Source organism: Vicugna pacos, chromosome 17 (assembly GCF_048564905.1).
Source record: "Vicugna pacos chromosome 17, VicPac4, whole genome shotgun sequence".
Classification (NCBI taxonomy): Eukaryota; Metazoa; Chordata; class Mammalia; order Artiodactyla; family Camelidae; genus Vicugna; species Vicugna pacos.
The window spans coordinates 28,347,240-28,366,687 of NC_133003.1; the positions used below are offsets into that span (position 1 = coordinate 28,347,240).

Genomic DNA, 19,448 nt, shown 5'->3' on the forward strand with positions numbered 1-19,448 from the left:
AGTTCTGCAGGGTGGCACCTGTAGTTATATAGGAGGGATTTCCAGGTCAAGCCATTCAAGGCTAGACTCTCCCATATGCCCAGAAAGCCAGATCCTAGTTGTGAGGGGCAGGACCCTAGAACCCCATAGAAGACATTGTGGATGTGAAATGGGGAAGTTGTGGCATTTAGGTCTGGGTGTTGGCGGTGTGAGGTAGGGGTGTGGCGGCTTTCAGATCCAAGTGTTGGGGTGCAGGGGCTCTCCTAGGGCTTCAGTGTGGGGCACTTGCCTCTTCTGGCCAGTCACACCTGCTTCCCTCCCTTCCGTGTCCTAGGCCAGCGTCTGGTCAGCCCTGGCTTGGCCAATGAGACCTCATCCATCCTGGTGGAGTCAGTGACCAGGTCCTCGACGGAGACCTGCTATAGCGCCATCCCCAAGGCATCCTCTGACGCCAGCAAGGTGACCTCCAAGGGGGCGGGGCTCTCGAAGGCCTTCGTGGGCCAGAAGAGCTCCTTCCTGGTGGACTGCAGCAAAGCCGGTAGGCAGCCTGGCCCTGCTCGAGGAAGGGAGGGGCTGGGGGGTCACCCTCTGTGTGCTCCTGTCTGCAGTGCCCACCCACCCATGTAACCCAACCATTTGCAGGTAATCTTGTTTATTACCCTATTCTGCACTTAATTTTTTTTTTGTGGGGTGTGGTAATTAGGCTTATTTATTTGGTTTTTAATGGAGGTACTTGGGATTGAACCCAGTACCTTGTGCACACTAAGCACGTGTTCTACCACTGAGCTATGCCCTCCCCCCTGCACTTATAAATATTTTAAAATCATTTTCCTCTTTTGCCTATTGGTTTTTTCCTAATGACCTTAAGATACATAGGGATGGTAGCATTATCCCCATTACACTGAATCAGTAACCTGGCCTCTTCTCTGCCACCAGATGCTTTAATTGCAGCTTGAACTTGGGTATTTATCTGGGTGTCAATGTTTATTCCCTGGGTCCTGGCATCTAGCACATTTGGGCCGGAATCGTGGTTCCACCACTTACTTACTCTTTCCTTCCTTCCCAAAGCTTATCAGCTGTGTGTCCTTGGGAAAGTTACTACATCTCTTTCTGAAAGTCAGTTTTCTCTTCTGTGAAGTGGGAATAACCTTCCTTATGGTTCTTAGGAGAAAAAAATGTGATCAGAATAGCCCACCCTTACATAATCCTTACCATGTGCTTCACATATAATAACTTCTCTAAACCTCACAGCAAGCCCCTGAAGTAGGTGCTAGTGCCATCCTGTTTACAGATGGGGACACAAAGGCAGGGACAGGTGACGTTCCATATCCAAGGCCACCCAGCTAGGAAGTGGCAGGGCAGGGACTTGAACCCATATGAGCCCTGCTCATCACTGCCACACTCTCCCACTTCTCAGAGGTCCCCAGCATCACCAGAGAAGCTCAGTAGGCAGTAACTGAGGTCTTTCCTTTGGCTCCCATATCCCCTCCTCTTACTCTGCCTTCTGGGATGCATCCTCATGGAGTAACCACATTTCTCTGCCTCCCAGGTTCCAACATGCTGCTGATTGGGGTCCACGGGCCCACCACCCCCTGCGAAGAGGTCTCCATGAAACATGTGGGCAACCAGCAGTACAATGTCACGTACGTCGTCAAGGAAAAGGGGGATTACGTTCTGGCCGTGAAGTGGGGAGAGGAACACATCCCTGGCAGCCCCTTCCATGTCACAGTGCCTTAAAACAGTTCTCATCACATCGTGGGAGGAGTTCTGGTGGTTGCTTTTGTTGCTTGTTTGTAACTCGTTTTATACAAAGTCCTTCAGCCTGTTTGTGGGTCTGAAACCCCCATCCCAAAAACATTGCCCTTTTTTTTTTTTTAAGTACCTTCAGAAAGAAGTCCTAGACTTGACTCTTTAGGGATATGTTGGGGACTCGGGAAATGCAAACTCCAATAGGCCCAGCAAATGGGACCTCTTATGGCAAAGACCACCCCTTACAGACAGACTGAGAACACAGACAAGGCTGACATATTTAAGAAATGAAATTGGCTAGCCAGTTTACAAAACAAGTCTTGGGAGGACAGGCCAGGGAAAAGAAGAGACCTCGTTAGGCTGTCATTTAGAAAAGATGATGTCTTAAAATCATCTTCACCTCTTCCTGTGCCGTATCACATAAGCAAATGGTTTTAGGTGGACACCATTGTTTAAACACTACTCATTACCACCCTGACCCTGTCTCTCAAAGGGCAGGGTGTCTGCGGTGATGGACTGGCCCACATGGCTTCTTGGTGCCTCTCCCCTCATCCCGCTACTGTTTCCCTGCAAAGTCATTGCGTGTGACCGTCTTGGTGGCCATGTCTTTGTTTTTGTTTTTAAAGCCCGTTTCATTCGCTGGCTCTGAGGAAATTCTGCAGTGGCAAGCAGCCCCTCACTTGCCAAAGATCCCTTTATTTTTAACCAACCTCGTCCTTAACACACACTCCAGCCATCTGTCAGTCTGAGTCTTTACCAGCACGTCCACAGAGACCGCAGGTGGGTCCTTGTGTTAGCAGAGGCCTGTCACGTGACACAACACGCCATGCCCACCCCCAGTCAGCCTCAGCATAACTTTTCCTGGGAAATAATTAAAGAGGGAAGAAGGAAAGTCCTGCCGACCTTTGGCTGAAAGTCAGGGAATGGTGGAAGGGGTGGGAAGGACATTAGCTCATTGGTGGTCCTTTACCACTTGCAGAAATAGTGAAAGCTACGTGGCTGACCATGACCGTGTATTTGGCCCTGACCATGTGTCACCTGAGGCTGTTTGGAAAGCAATATGCAGGTGCAAAATTCCAAAAATGGGGTATAAAGCATTTTGCAGACCTGCTTTGGAATAAAGTTAGTGTTCAGGGCTGCCTGACTGTGGTGTGGTCTGGGCAGGCAGGCCTTTCAGATTGACTGCTTAGCCCTGGGGAAGTGGCCGCTGTCATCGTGAGTGCCTCCATGGATGGGATAGGGTGAGGTGGGTGACCCTTCCTGAGGGGTAGCATGTGGGGGCAGGGGGCGAGTGTTGGCAGAGCCCACCTGTTGGAAACTGGAGCGGCCTGAAGCCTGATGTGAAAGGACCACAGGCCTCATAAACTGGGACGTGGAAGCGAAACTGGAACGAAACGCCAACTGTAAATTGTATCTTATAACTTATTAAATACAATGTTTGCTCCGTGAGCTCCCTGGGTGTTCTTGGATGGTGCCCTTTCTGAATAAATGGTTTGAGTCTCTGACCAGCTCTCCCAAACCCTGGCCAAAAGGACGCAGGTTAAGCAACTTGCCTTGACAGGGAGCCTTGCTTCCTTTTATGGGGGGACGTCCTGCTTCTCCACGGGCCTCTGTGGGAGTTTATCCAGAAAGGACTGGCCTGAGAGTAGGGGGTGCAGATCCCAACACAACCTCCCAGAGAGGTTTGCTGGGGTTTGTCCTGGATAAGGGTCCCAAATATGAAACGCACCTAGGGGATGGATGTGGTTTTAAAAAGGGAGAGAGAGAAAGCCTTTTTCTTGATGACCTGGGAAACCCTCATTTTAGGGAATTCATTCAGGTAAGAAGCTGTGACACCTGTCATTCTACTGCCTTTGGACAGCAGGGTTTGGATTCGTGGTGCCGCCCCCCCCAACCCCACTCCTCTCCTCCCATCAGTTCCTCGCCATCTGCTTCTCCTTTTCGCTCAGAGAGCTGCTTGCCGCATCCTTAGGACACACCTAGCCCCTTGCCACCTCCTACCCTCGACACTTACTCAGGTGCTGCAGTGACATTTGCGGTCCCAAAGCTCACTTGGGGCAGACCCTGGGTCCCCGCCTTTTGTCCCGAGTGGGAGCTTTACCTCCCAAGTTATCCCACTGTGGGAGCAGGAGCATAGAAGCAAGGGGACCCAGGAGCTCCCCACCCCTAGGCAAGCCCCTGGCAGTCGCCATGGTGATAGGGAGTCCCTGTTGGCCCCCCAGCCCTGCACTGGAGGTGAGGGGTGAAGGGAAAGGCAGGGAAGGAAGACACTTCTAGGTCCTTTTGTGTATTTCTTCCTGATACCCAGCTGTTGATCAGGATGCAGTTTGTGTATCTCTGAGAGGTGGGAAGAAGATGGGAGGGAAGGAGGTTTCTGTGGGCCTGTGCTGTGAATGACTTTCTGGACCACAGGAGGTCCATGGGCTCTGGGGAGTGCAGGCTCTGTCCAGTGGACGGTCTGGAGAGGCCACAGAGGCTGTGTTTGCCCACAGAGGAGCACAGGGGCCCAGCCATTGGTTTCTATACCTTGTTGAAGCCTGGCTGGTTTCTAGGGAGGCAGCATCTGTAAATTAACAGCTGGACTTGGGCATCAGGTATGCTAGGGCTTAAGCTGGCTTAGCCTCTCACTGGCTGGTCTCCAGAAGGTTGCTTTGCCTCTCAGAGCATGTGGCGGTGAGCCTGAGGATCAGATGAAATCCCGCTGGGAGCTGTCAGCGTCTTGGCCGCTGCTGTCTCTGCCAGAGGTGACATGCCTCCTAGACAGGCTGCTTGGTAGTACCTGAGGCTGCACCTCGGAGTTCCCTGCTGCTTATGTCAAAGACATCGCAGGGTGAAATCTGTGAATCTCTCTGCTGGTCAGTGGCTGGAACCACAGGGCAACTCTTACTTGCTCCTATGGGAACTGACTATTGTTTGTTGCAAACAACTTGAAAACTTTTAAACTTGACCCTGGACAGGCCAGGTGCCAGGTCCTTTCTGACTTTCACTGGTTGACTTTGCCCCTTTCCAACCAAGAGCTGGCTGGACCATCACCCTTTGGTGGCCAATGGAGATTAGGCAGACAGCAGCTGCCCTGCAGAGATCTCCAACCCAGAGGAGGCCTGCCCCCTTCCAGCCTCTTCCTGGTTGAATTTCTCTCTGCACCCAGGGAAGCACTCATCAGCAATGCTGCCAAGAAGGAAACATTTTATTAACATGTCTCTTTGTTTCCAATGCACTTATAAACACGTGGGCCCTTGACCACATGTCTAGTCTTAAGACTTCAAAGGGTCCTTGAAAGCTACATTTTAATGAGTTTGATGTAAAATGAGTCTGGCGCATAGGGATTTAATTTTCATTTAAAATTGCACAGACTTAAAATTAGCAGAATTAAAGGTTAATGGCAAAATGAATGCTCAACTTTTGTCAACCCCTCAAATTTGTATTTTAAATGGGGAGCAAAATCGTTAATTTGAGTGCCCTTTGGCCTTAGTGTTTGCCAAAGGAATGGAATCTTTCCAAGTCTCCATCAACTTGTGGGGTGGAAGGAGCTTTTATAATCAGAGTATTTCACTAATGAAAACTCTTTTTTCCCAGAAACACATCTTGTTTAGCTAATTTCCTTTTTCTCTTCACAATAGCAAATCATAACTCCAAGAGGGAATGAAAATGTCACATCGCTCAAGGCAAGCCTAAACCCAATTTTTCCCCCCTCTGGCTTTGTCCTCAGGATGCTGCCCAAACACATGGTGGGAGGAATCCTTCTAAACAAAGGGATCCTTTTTGCTTTGTGATAAGGCTTTTGTCTGGGCCCCTGAGCCTACAGGGGACCAGCTCATGTGCAAGGAATTTAGGGTGGCCCACCCCACACTCCTTCTCTCTTCCTCAAGAGTTCTCCAAAGCAGGCAGGCAGGAGATGGGGGATTTACGAGCCTGATGTTTGGCTCGCCTCCAAGGGCGTTTTCGTATTTGGGGTGTGCTTATCTCCCCAGGACAAAGCTCGGGGATGAAAGAACCTGCAAAGCCTTTTATTGCCCATGTTACTCCCTCTGCCCTGACCACCGCCCTCCCTGGCACCAGGATGCCTCTCCCTGTCGGCATGGGCATTCTCAGGGCAAAGCTGAAGCTGAACACTGCTGGGATGATCTCAGAGGAGAGTGATGTCTTGGCAGAGGCACCAAGCCCTAGAAATGCCAGCTTCAGGCCCAGTTGGTACAGGACAACAACCTTAATGTGTGAGAAATGCTTAGAAAGCAGCAGGTCAGATGCTGCAGGTTCAAGTCTGGATTCCAATCCCAGCTCTGCTACTCCCCAGCTCAAACACTTCAGGCTTCTCTGTGCCTCAGTGCCTTTATCCATAAAATAGGAAGATCATAGGAAACATCCATCCCAAGAGTAACCTCTAGAATGGTCCCACAACCCATCCATCCCTTGATTGGCCTCGGCAGGCCCTCCTGACCCAGAGCTGCTGGGAGAGGGGCTGCCTGAAAATTGGCAAGATTCAGCAACCCAAGGCACAGTGGAAGGGGTGCCTCAGTGAGGGAAAGGGTGGTTTGTGGGGAAGACATTTAGCGACGTGGTTATTAGCACAGGCTAGTAAGTTCAAATCCTGGTCCTTTCTTGACCTCAGGCAGATCGCTTACCCTCACTGAAAACAATGCCTCCATTTTTTTTCTCCCATGAAACAGGGTAATGGGATCTACCCCGTAGAGTGTTGTGGAGTTAACTGACAAAAATGCACGTAAAGAATATCACTGTATCCACTCCGTGGTAAGGTTCACAAAATTACTATTAGTCATGCAAGGAGCCTAAAATGATTCTTTGGCTCTGAGAGCTTAAATCCAGAGGGGCTACTTTAAAGACAGATAAGCACTAAGTCTTAGGAGAGGCCCTTATGGACAGAGCCCAAGGCTGGAGATTAAGGTTGGACCGCATCCTTGGGAGTGGGTAGGGTGGGTCCTGGTAGCCTGGGGCATGGCGGGAAAGGTGGGAGGGGAGCCAGGTGAGTCAGATGCACCTGTGTCCCTGCTCACACCACCACCCCCCCCCAGCCTCCCCTGGCTTTTGAGAAGCAGTTGACCCCTTTTCCCTTAGCACAGGCCTGCCGCCTGCCCCACACCTTCCCAGAGGTTATTGGTGGCTTTTAAATGAGTTTTTAATTCTAGAGTAAGAAAAATTGCAAATAACAATGCCAGGCACTGACTCAGGATTATCCCCAGTTTTTCACGGAGTTTGCCAGGGCTCAGAGTGAGTGAGTGATGATCAAGATCGTGTTAAAACCCAGAAAGTCTGAATTAAAAAACCTGGGGCCTTGAACAGGGTCAGAAGGCTGTGTGCAGCTCACAGGGGCCTGGCACAGGATGTTTCCCACAAACACAGAAACTGAATCTGAAGGCGGTTCTCCTTGTGGGCTATTGGCTGTTCTGGGACCCACTGGAAGGCAGCACTTTGAGGGCACTTCCCTGCACCCTCCCACTCCCCTCCCCTTCTGGCGGAGCCTGTCCACTTGCAGGTCCGGTTGTCCGCCAGAGGTCGCCTTGGACACAGGAACTGCAGGGCACCGAGGGCAGCCCAGTGGTCTGTCAGGAACGCAAGGGGTCTCCGAAGCCCTGAGGAAGGGGACACTCACTTGTTCCCTCTCCTGCTCCAGACACCTGGACTTACCAGTCTGGGGGAGGGGACAGTCTCGACCCAGGAGCTTTCTTGAGTTCTGGCATCAAACCCTGCTCCATGACCATTTGACCCCAGGGTCCAGCCCCCTAACTTTTCTTCCTCCATCCTTCCCTCACCCCACCCCTTAGCAACAGAGCCAGTGTGTAGTGTTCATGGTTCAGTCAAAATCAAAAGACACTTCCTCCAGGAAGACTTCCTGGACCATTCTCCTAATTCCTTGCCTGCCCCTCTGTCCAGTTTTCTGAACTGAGAAACCTTCAGGGCAGGAAGCCTATACCCTTAGTGCCTGGCACAGGGTCAACAGCAAGTGAATGTTGAACGAATAAAGGAGAGCACACCCAGCAGAGGGTGTGAAGATCCAGGAGGCTGACTATTGGTGCTGCTGAGGTGACCGGTGGGTCCTCCTCTGCCTCACCCTGCCTGTGCCTTTCTCATGATGCTTGTCAACATTCTGTCAGAGTTTTTTGTCTGAAACACAGATGTGGGGTTTGGGGTCAGTCCCGTGCAACCATCTAATATTGCTGAGCTTCAGTTTTCTCATCTGAAAAACTGACATAAGACAGAGTCTATTAGTAAGCCACTGGGAGGACTGAGTGAGGTCACTCGGTACAGCCCCCAGCCCAGGGCCTGGCACAGAGTAGGCACCACCACACACAGTAGTGTGCCCTGGGGCAGGCACAGCACTTCTCCCACCCCCACTTCCCCACCTGGAAAGGAGGTGGTGAGAGCCCCAGTGACGGAGGAGGGATGCTTAAGGCATACGGAGCACAGCTTGGCAGCTGGTACCTGGCAGGTGCTTTTTAATCATCAGCTGACATTTTGGATAGCTTCCTCTGAGCCAGGCACTGTCCCCGGTGGTTATACACTGTCCTGTCATTCTCGACATTGGGGTAGTTCCCATGATTATCTCACTGTACAGATGAGGCCATGCAGTGGCAGAGTGTGTCTGAGGAACTCGGCCCCAGCCAAGTGTCCAGAGCTTGCTAGGGGTTGAGACTGGGCCTCTCTTTGGACCCCCTTGGGTGTCTGGCACTTAGTAGGTGTACACTGGGGTTTGCTGAATGGAATAGAGACTGTGGAACCCCACGTGCCACCTGGTACCCTCTGGGTATAGTGGGGGAGGCCTGGGCCCTCTAGGGCAGAAAATAGCCCTCTGCCAGGCACCCTGGGTAGTGTCGCCTTTGCTCCCTTTTCTGGCCTGGTCTGTCACACTGCCTGTAGGTGGCCCCCAGTCCCTTGAGCAGCCCAGCCCCTCCTCTCCTGTAGGGCCTTGGCAATACAGACCTCATTGGCTGCACGTATCCTTGGAAACAAGGCACCAGCAGTGCAAACACAGGCTGCAGAATGTTTCCTCCCTCCCCCACCCTCTCTCCCCCACCACCATGAGGCATCTGTTCACCTCCCAGAACCAAGCCTGCTGGCAGGAACACATGCAGAAGGAGGTCGCCGCCAGGGTTGCCTGGAACATCAACTATGGCCACAAGCTCCCAAAGGAGGGGCCCATGCCCAGGAAGCGGCTCCAGCGGGCCCCCTTCAGGTCAGCCTTGGGAGTGGGGCCATCACCAGCCACTAGCTCCCCTGACAGCAAGCTGGAGACCAGGGAGGTCCAGGATCGGCTGTCCAGGGGAGTGGGTGTCCAGGGCCCTCGGCCCAAGGGAGACCGAGTTTGGGAGGCCCAAAGAGCAACTCGAGGGTCAACAGGCCAGACCAAGCCAGAGGGCTTAGCAATGAGGCAGGTCCCCCCGAGCACCCTGCAGCTGCTCTTACAAGGCATCTCCCACGATGGCCAAGGCCGGGCCTTATACCTCCAGGAGCGGCATCAGCAGAAGCCAGAGAAGTTTCTGTACGCGATCCTGTCATCCTGGGAGTACGGCTGCCATGTGGGTAAGGGCCACCACCCTCTTGCCATTCCAGGGTTTCTCAGGCAGGCCCAGCCTCATCCCTTATCCACTCACTCACCAGCACATCCCTCTGGCTCACTGTTTTCTGAGCAGGACTTCCAGGCCTTTGCATATTCTGGTTTCTCCACCTAGAATGCTCCTCCTGCCCCTCCCTCTGCTAACTTTCATGTCACCTCCTCTGGGAAGTCTTCCAAGAGTCCTCCAGGCAGATTAGTTGAGCCCATCTTTCTGTTTCTGCAACAAGCACTGGTCCCATTGCGTCACCATTTCTTGAGTATCCATCTGGCCTGGTGAGCCCTTGGGGTTCCTTAGGACTTCTTAGTTAACTGTATTTATAACCTCCAAGCTCCCAGCTTAGGGCTGGCACTCGACGACTGTGGAATAAATGAATATGAACTAGGGAGTGAGGCCTTGATTTGGAGTCAGAAAGTGTGATTTCAAATCCTGTCCCCACCACTTCCAAGTGGTGTGAGCTCAAACAAGAACCTTATCTTCTCCAGGCCTGTTTCCTCATTTGAAAAATGGGAATAAATTAGTCCCTCCATTTGTATGTCAGAGTTTTTGAGGAAAAAGCACTCTGAACAGGAACTATCCTCACAAAGCCCCATGAGGTGGGTAGGACACACATTCATTCATTCAACCTGTTGTCCTGTCATTCAGAACAGCCAGCTGAGGGAGATCTGGAATCACTGAATCCCAGCTCTGCCCCAAAATGATTTAGTGAATGAACAGGCACAGAGAGTGACTCAGTTTGAAATTATGAGGCTGGGTTTGAATTCTGGTTCATTCATTCATTTAATGAGTGTTTATTGAGCACGTGATGTGTGTCAGGCTCTTTTTGTTCCGAGATGGACAACAGGAAACAAGACAGACATGGCTCCTCAGAGTGGGCTGACAACACACACGGATATATGATATAGTGTCAGGCAGTGGTCTGTGCTACCCAGCTGCACTTTTCAAATCTTCACTGTCACAGGAGCCACCTGGTGATCTTGTTAAAATGTAGGTTCTGATCCAGAAGTGGGGTTAGGGATGGGGCGAGATTCTGCACTTCTAACAAGTTCCCTGATGACACTGCTGCTGCTAGCCCATGGGCCACACTTGACGGTCAAAGCTATAGAAAGACATTAGGAGGAAGTGGAGACTAGGAGGCTGCTATGGGGAGGCCTGCTGGGGAGCTGATTCTGGATGCCCCCTGGGTACTAGGGCAGTCTGGGTTCGGGGCCCAGACAGGGAGACTGTTTTCTTCCATAGTGGTTCTGCTAAGCCCTCAGTTGCTCCCAGAAGCTCTGGAACATTCTGTAACCCTCTGGCCTCATGCCCCTAAACCAGCCAGTTCAGAGGCCAGATGGGGAACACATGACAGACCTGCTGACCACTTGTCCCCCTTCCCCAACAGTTTCAGACAGGAGCTGCGTCATCCCAGTGGGTGCAAACAGCCATGAGAAGAGGGATTGAAGGCACTGTCTGGGCCTCAGCTGGGTCAGCTCCAGATGCCTTTTATACATAGAAAGCACCAGTCTGGTGCCTGGCACATAGTAAATGCTCAAGAAATGGTAACTGGTATTAACATTATCATTATCATTATTATTATCATTAATTCCACAGGCAGGATTTGCAGCCTATGGGCATTTGGGGAGCCAGTTCAGCCCTGGACAGGACCCTGGTGGTGCTGACTGTGGAGCACTGGGATGGGCGGGGTGTCACTAGACAAAGGGAGAAATGTGATGAGCGGTGGGCTTGGGGTAAGAAAGAGGTCAAAGTAGTTAACAATTAGAATGACCTGAGTGCCACCCATCCAGGCAGATCCTGGTCATGGAGCCAAAGCAGGGTGTCGAGGTTCCCAGATGTACCCTTTAACTATTGGATCCTAGGAAGGAAGGGGAGGCCTGAGGTAGGGGTCAAGGCATCCAAGGGGCAGCGCTGTTCCTAACTGCATAGAAACATCACTGTTTGAACAACTGGGGCAGCTGTGGCAGTGATTGCCTGTTTGACCCTCAGCCCTTTGGGTTGGGGTCAGGATGGCAGGAGGAGGGGTGGCCCCAGCTCACCTGGGCCCTTGTTGTGTTCCAGGCGACACCATGAAGGACACCAGGGCTCCAACTCACGCCCGGTCCCAACCCATCACAAAGACCTTTTACATCAAAAGTAGTGTCTTCAACTTTCCAGGGCGAACAGACCAGCTAATGTGAACCCATTGGGGGTTTGGAAGCTGCTGCTTCCTTCTCCCAGGGCCCATCTGGACCCTGCAGAGCAGAGACATTGCCAACCCCACCCACCTATCCTCCCTCTCTCCATCCCTGCCTCCTCTGCCAGGAAAAAATGGGCACGAGTGCTACTGTGGGTGGGGTGCACCTCTGGGACTTGGGGGGCCCACCTGCTGCCTCTTGTCTGCCCTCACGGGGCTCAGCCCCTTGCAGGGCTCCCCACCCACACCATCACCAGCAGTGCTGCTCTCCTAAGGGAAACCATGGAACCTCCAAGTGCTCTAGCTGCAGGCTGGGAGCAGAGGAGGGGCTCATTAAGTCCGTCAGGTGCTCAGGGGACAGGGGTCCTCTCCCTGTCCTTACTCTCTACACTCTGTTGAAGGACTTACAGCAGAACTACTTGGTCCCAGTATCCCACAGTTCAGGACAGAAGTTGTTCCATGTTTTCTTTCCGTTTCTCTCATCCCCAAGAACATGCATGGGTCAGTGTTGCCTCACTGCTATAACAAACAGCCCTGAAATCCCAGTTGCTTAAACTTATTTAAAAAATAAAGATGTATCTCTTACAGCACAGTGCAATCTGATGTCGGGTGGGCCACCTGCTGCAGGCTGGTCTTGGGATCCAGGCTTCTCCCATCTGGTGGCTCTACCATCTCCTAGGGCCTCAGAGTTGTTCCCTGAATCTTCTACCCACAACTGGGGGATGAGGGAGGAGACAGAGCCTGGAGAGAACATGCCCACCTTGACCACCTTGGCCAGGATTTGGCAAATGTCACTTCCTGTCACATTCTGCTGGTGAGAACGAATCACATGACTTGTAGATGTGAGAAGTCTGGGAGTGCTGTGTGACCGGGTGGCCAGGAAGAAGAGGAGAAAAGATCCTCAAACATTTAGCCCATCTCTGCTGTGGAGCCCGATGTGTCCTGTGGCTGCTCTTGGGTGGATTTGAGCTCAGCCACCACCCTAAACTCACAAGTCCCTTCCTGTATGAGTTTAGGAATGCCATAACAAAGGACCACAAACTGGGTGACTTAAAACAACAGAAATTTGTCTCACAGTTCTGAAAATTAGAAGTCTAAAAATCATGCTTCCTCTGAAATCTGCAGGGGAAACTTCCTGGCTTCTTCCTGGTTCCTGAGGGTTTGCTGGCAATCCTCAGCCTCCACTGATTTGCAGCTGCAAAACTCAGTCTCTGCCTGGGTCATCACATGGTGTTCTCCCTGTGTCTCTGTCTTCAGATTGCCATCTTCTTATCAGGACACCAGTCACACTGGATTAGGGGCTCACACTACTCCAGTATGACCTCATTTTAACTAATTATATCTTCTATGACTCTATATCCAAATAAGGTCACATTCTGAGGTACTGGCAGTTAGAACTTCAACATATGTTTTTTGATGGGACACATCCAATGCATAGCACCTGCCTTCTGATAGCTAAACTTTAGTTATTGGTGTCATCTTAATGCACCTTCCTCCTTTCCTTGGGATGAGTCCCCTACTGGAATCCTAGACATGTCAGATGTCCCTACCTGGCAGTCTACCCAGCGTTGGTGCACACAACCTCTCATTGCTTACAAGGCCTTGGGCATGTAGGGAGCCAAGGGAGTCATCCTGCACACAGCTCTTTGTGACACCAAAATGCTCACGGGCACATCTGGCTTAATCAGGGCCCTGTGATATGCTTCTACCTGACTTGGCCAAAGAGCAGCCCCTCAGACTGGCCAGAGAAAGAACTGGGCAAACCAACAGCTCTGTGAGGATCATCCCCAGAGGAATTTTCTGGGTCTTTCCTGGTATGCCTCTTGGCCTGAAACTCCACAAAGGAGCTAGTAGTTTTAAAACTGCAAATTGGGCTAACTTGCCTGGGTTTTCCTTACCAACTTTGGAAAAGTTCTTAGTGGGAAAGAGCAAGAAGCAGAGAGCATGAGCAAACGCCGTGTGTGCATGTGATTCTGCTGGAACTTGCACTGCAGCCTCGCACAAGAGGTGCGTGACAAACCTGTGATTACACCTGCTGGATGTAATCAAATGCCAGATACCGCCTGGGTTCCTCAGGGTCATTGGACTGAATGCAACACACATTGATCTGATAGCTCCCAGGGGCCCCTGGGGCACAGCGGGGACAGATCTTCTTGGAGCTCACAGTACAGAGTGAGAAGGATGGTGAGCGGGGGAGAAATGGGGCATTTATGGAGCACAGAAGGGGCACCTGAGCCAGCATGGGGGTCGGGGTAGGCTTCCTGAGGAAGGTCAGTTATTTCTGTCATTAAATGAAACAATGCTCAGAAAATGCCTAGCAAATGCCTGGCTCTATATATATGAGTCATATTAATTATTATTACAATGCTCTATCAGCAGCAAGTCTGCAAAGCTGCTTAGAAGAGGATAGGCTATCACAAGGGCAGCTTTTCTCACTGGGATTTTGCAAATAAATTAAGCCTTCCGGAACATGATTTGAATAACTATTTTTTCAATTCTCCCAAGGATGGTACCACATAGCTAGCACCATTCTAGAAGCATGGGAAAGAGGCTGATTCATTACAAGCTGTTCCAGGATGTTATGGCTTAGTTCTTCTGGAGAACCTATTTATTTCTGTATTTAATGAGCACCTATGTTATATTTGCTATGTGCTGGCCTTATTCTAAGGCTGCGCCGTCCAGTTTCATAGTCATGAGCCACATGTGTCTGCTGAGCATTTGAAATGTGTCTCATCCAAACTGAGATGTGCTGTAAGTATAAAAGACATAATGGATTTCAGAGGTTTAGTATGATAAAAAAAAACATAAAATAGCTCATTAATAATTTCAATATTGAATCACATGCTGAAATGACCAAATCTGGATATTGTGGGTCAAATCAAAGATCAACAGACTTTCTCTGTAAAGAACTAGATATGAGAAATTTCAGTTTTGTGGGCCATCCATCTGAACAAAGCAAACACTCAACTTTTCTGTTTCAATGTATTGTTTTTTTGTTTTGGGGAGAGAGGGAGATAGGTTCGTTTATTTACTTCTTTAATGGAGGGACTAAGGATTGAACCCAGGATCTAATGCATGCTAAGCACCTGCTCTACCACTGAGCTACACCCTCCCCACTCTGTTGCAATGTAAAAGCAGCTATGGCTGATACATAAACAGATGGGCATGGATTTATTGTTTCATAAAAGTTTATTTAAAAAAACAGGTGATAGGTTAGATTTGATCCACTGCCTGTAGTTTGCTGATCCCCTATATTAAATAAAATCTATTATTAAAATTAGTTTTCTTTTTGCTTTCTTAATGTGGCTACTAGAAAATTTCAAATTGCAAATTGACTCATGCTATTCGTACTGAACGGGGCCGATCTAGGCATTTTATAAATATTAAGTCTGAGGGTTACTCTGTTACTCTGGGAGGTGTGTGTGTGTGTGTGTGTGTGTAGGGGGTATTGTGAATTCTGAAGACAACCTAAAGAGAGTGCATGGATTTGGTGCCTTGGCCTGGCTTCGCCACTACTGAGTATGGAGTCCAAGGGCAGAATGGTAACTAACTACTTCTTGGGGTTATGTGGACTTCTGCCCTGGCTCTAGCTTCATCCTTTGACTGAAGGGAAGTTCCCTGAAAGACCACCAGGTGGTGCTGTCAAACCACAGGGTACCATGGTTGGACCAGAGGAAACCTGCATTCTCTGCTGGGCTCTGCCATCCATTTGTCATGTGGCTTTGGATCTCAATTTCCTCACCTGTAATAAGGGATTATATTAGACTAGTGAAAACATGAACTTTGGGGCCATACTGACCTGATTTGACTTCTGACTCCACCAGGGCCCACATTATGACTTTTGTGGGTCTTTTAGAGCACTTTGCCTTCACAAATCCCTTCTTCCTGAAAAAAAAATAAAAGTAAAAATTATATTTTACATTAGTATAAAGACACATATGTTAATGTTATATGTTAAAATTTTGCTTCAACTTAAATTTTCACCTTTTTGCCTCTTATTCCTATAGAAATTAAAACATTTCTGTGGCCCTTAAAGGTATTAGGGCCCTAGACCCTGTGCTTACTATATACTTCAGGGGGGCTCACCGGCTTCATTGCTCACCAGCTGTGTGACCATGGGCAGGTTGCTTAACTTCTCTGGGCCTGAGTTTCCTCATTTATAAAATGGGGATGACAACAGAGCCCACCTTTTTCGTGCTGTTTGTTGGAACGTCATGTATATCTTGCCTTCTTAGAATACAGCCTGGCAGAGGCAAGCCTTGGCAAATGGCAGCAGTTACTGTATTATTATTATTATTATTATTATTATTATTATTATTATCTTTAAAGACATTTTCAGCTCTAACCTCCATGAAACTATTAAAATATCTCAAATAAGCAGGAATCTCAAAATAAATAGGATAGAAAAATAAAGGAGTTTTTGCAAATGACGAACACATCTTGCCATCAGGGAACTCATATGAGGTAGGAAAACCGGCTTGTAACAACAATCAGCCGTAACCCAGGCCAGCTGGGGAATACGGGCCAGGTGGGCCGACCCTTGAGAAAGAAGCGCGAGCCGCATGTGCGCGCGCGCGCGCGCCTGTGTGTGCGTACGTACTTGCGTGCCTAGCGTGCGTGCGTGCCTTGTGTTCGTACGTGCGTGCAGGCGTCTGACTGGAGCGTTCCTCTTAGAGCGGGGAGGTTTGCGTAGCGTCCTGAAAGCCTTGAAAGCCCTAGGCCTACAGAGAGAGGAGGGAGGGACGTCGTGCTCAAGGCGAAGAAGGGCTAGAGGGGAGGGTGCTTTAGGCAGAGAGAACAGAATTCCAAAGGCCTGAGGCAGGAGGGCGGACCACGGTGAGATTTTACCTTTGGTTGGATTTTAAGGTTTTAGTTCTTGTGTCCCTGGTGCCCTTCCATTTTATCCTTCAAATGTTCTTTGAGAAACTGCCAATACACTGGAGGGCACGGTTAATTTTTTTTAATCTGTAACCTGTCCTAGCAAAAATGACTCCCTAACTTTGTAAGTTAGGGGTTTCCACCTGCAAGGATTTCTAAAAGAAAAATTACAACAATTCTACTACCTAGTGTCTACTACCTTTTGCTCAAATATTTTATTTTTTTTAAAGGTTAGCTCTATAAAGGCTGTTGTTCTTATCCCAAGATGACATGGTAGTACCCCCTGAGTATAATTAATTCCACAAAAATGTATTGCGCAGTGACTAAGAAGACCCAGCTCTGCCCTCATAGAGGTTGTAGGCTGGCGACAAGGAATAGACATTGCACAAACGATTATACATATGATGAGAGCTAGGAAGGGGACACACAGGGCAGCCTGGGAAGGTGTGACTAGGGGTCCCAAAATAGACTAGAGAGAGCAGGTGAGGGAAGGGCTTCCTGACTGAGCGACGTTTACACTGAATTTTGAAGAATGAGAAGTTTGCTAAGGGAAGGAGGAAAAGAATGATCCAAGAGGAGGCAAAATAGCATGTGAAAAGGCCCAGAGGCTGGAGAAGCGTGAAGAACGGAACTAAGTGGTGATGTGGCTATAGAGTATACAGATGGTTGAAAATGGAGTTGGAAAGGTAAGTGAAAGCCAAGAGATTCAGGGCTTTGTAAGCACTTGGGTCTTTTTTTTTCTTTTTTTTTGGTTCTAGAACTTTATTTCTAGACAACCAGCAGTTAATTCTCATGCACATTAACTGTAGATTTTTGAAAGTAATGAGAAGTACATAGGTAACCAATGTATAGAGCTTGTTTGGTGAGTCTTCGTCTTTATTACTTTTCTGGACAACTGCAGATGGATATGGTTTGGGACGTGCCTTATTCCTTTGGCCCAGACAGCTTTGTTGAGCGTTGTGTCAATGTGCACATCTGGAGTTCCCATCTCCTTCATGGCAAATTTCTGAATTTCTTTGAGTGCCCGAGGCACATGCTTCTTGAGACCCACTCCGTGGAAGTGCTTGTGAATGTTGATAGTGTATTCTCCAGTCACCACCTTGATGATGGCGACCGGCCCTTCTTGTTCTTGCCCCCCTTCCTTGTGGGAACCATTCTGCCTGGCAGGGTTGGAAAAGAAGGGTGCAGTGGATTGTGGGAGGAGGACATGGCTCTTTATCCAGAAGTAAATGGGGAGCCATTGAGGGTTTGAGGCAGGGGTGGAGATAGAATGACATTTGCATTTTATGAAGCACATCCTGGTTGTTGAGAGCAGATTGTAGGGGGCAAGGGCAGAAGTGAGGAAGGTGCAGATGTCAACAAAGAAAGAGTTGGTGACTTGGACGAGGGCAGCCCCCCTTTGCCCTTGGCCCCCTGAAGCCTGGGGAGCCAAGCTGTCCTTCATCTAGTGTTCCATTCAGGGCACTCGCTGTTTCCCAACCCACTTTTTCAGAAGAATCGAGTGTGTGTGTGTGTGTGTGTACATGTACAGGTACATGTGTGCATGCATGCACATCCTTGTTTCCTTGAAATTCCCTTAGTTTTACTTTCATTGCTTCCCTAAAGCTTGAAGCTACTGTTGCCAGAGTCCATTGGGACTGTGAGTACCTACTCCTTCTTCGAGACGTGCCATGTGGGGAGGTGACATGGGAACACTGGCTCCTCACTGTGGCCTCTGCTTTCAGGACCATTAAGTGGAAGTCTCGATGGAGAGACTTGGTGTCTGATACAGGTGTGATCCTCTCATCCACACACCCCGCTGGCTAGGTGCCTATTCTCCTTCTGGGAGGAAGGAGGGATGTGACCTCCAGTTTGTCACCTTTTCCTCTCCTGGTCTGGCAGTGCCGTTTATACTTTTCTTCTCCAACCCGAGGGAGAAATGGGAGCCAGGACTGTGGAACTGGAGGGGCTCCCTACCCACCCCCACCACCAACCCACAGGATGAAGGGCACTAGGAGTGTGTCTGTTTGAGGCAGGAAGAGGGTGTTGATGAGGAAGAGAAAATAACAAGGACTGGAAGTAGGGGCATCTCCATTTCTCAAGACTCACTTGCCAAAATACTTGAGTGACGAGTGATAAAGAAATGGGAATTGGGTCTGATTCCTTGTGTGGCAATAATTCATTCTAAATAATTGAGAGTCATATCTACCCAAAGGCTTAAGTGGCCTACATTTTGATGGAGAAAGTCTTGTTAATAAAAATACAGCCTCCATTTTGTTGAAGGCTTACTAGGTGTCGGGCACATAGTCAGTGTTTTATGTGCATTCTATTATTTAAACTTCACCCAGGAGGCTGATTCTCTTTTTATTCCCATATTACACATAAGGAAACTTAAGGATAGTGACCTACTCAAGGTCTCACAGCTAGGAGGTGGAGCAGAGTATGGCTTCAAAGTGAACTTGTCCCCTACACCATGCTACACCTTTTCTCACTGAGGAGGGCTATGAGAGTGGGTTCAAAATCTGGGCCTCAGTAAGTAGTTAATGAAAGAAAAATCTGGTCCTCAGATCACCTAGGAGCTTGTTGGAAATGTAAGTTCAGAGACCCAACCCCAGACCTTCTGAGACAGACTCCAGGGGTGCTGGGCCCTGGGAATCAGCATGTTAACAGGTCCCCTGAGATTTCAGACCCTCTGGACAAAGCCAAAAGTGGAAGAGTGCATAGAACCAGGGTACATCCCCCTTCCCCCAACAGCCATGGGACCTGCTTGTCCCAGCCAGGTCAGGTGACCCAGAGAGGCGGGAGGATGTCTGTGGCTCTGAATTGCAGCCAGTGAGAAGAAGCCTCACTGCGTCCCCTCTTGCCCAGCAGAGTTTTCCCAGAATGAGATCTGGCTGATGCCTGTGGCTCCCGCAAGCTGCTCCAATCCAGGGAGAGAGAGATGTCTTGTCGCCAAGGAGGCCGCAGGGTGGCAGGGCCAGAACAGAGCCATGGACAGGCTCACTTAGTGTCTAGTCCACCTCCCCTGCCTCCCTCGCCCAGCACAGGGCTCATGTCCCAGCCATGTCGCTGGCCTTTGGGGCAAAAGGATGATCCTCTCCTCCAAAATAAGCTCATTTGTG

The 19,448-nt window shown here is 49.7% G+C and overlaps 2 protein-coding genes and 1 pseudogene across 4 annotated transcripts in view; 2 read left to right on the forward strand and 1 right to left on the reverse strand.

Annotated features, from left to right (window-relative positions):
- Positions 1–3,177, forward strand: part of FLNB (filamin B) — a 127,680-nt gene extending 124,503 nt beyond the window's left edge. For all 3 annotated transcript variants that reach the window (XM_006196442.4, XM_006196443.4, XM_006196444.4), the window contains 2 exons: positions 314–517; positions 1,529–3,177. In XM_006196442.4, coding sequence (XP_006196504.2) covers positions 314–517; positions 1,529–1,716 — 392 coding nt within the window. In that variant the 3' untranslated portion in view covers positions 1,717–3,177. The remainder of the gene's footprint in view (positions 1–313; positions 518–1,528) is intronic.
- Positions 3,178–11,719: 8,542 nt separating this feature from the next.
- On the reverse strand, positions 11,720–17,502 carry LOC102530756 (large ribosomal subunit protein eL31-like; annotated as a pseudogene).
- Positions 16,784–19,448, forward strand: part of ABHD6 (abhydrolase domain containing 6, acylglycerol lipase) — an 83,116-nt gene continuing 80,451 nt past the window's right edge. Inside the window, exon 1 of the mRNA XM_072941556.1 lies at positions 16,784–17,033. The gene's annotated coding sequence lies outside the window, so the exon portion shown is untranslated. The remainder of the gene's footprint in view (positions 17,034–19,448) is intronic.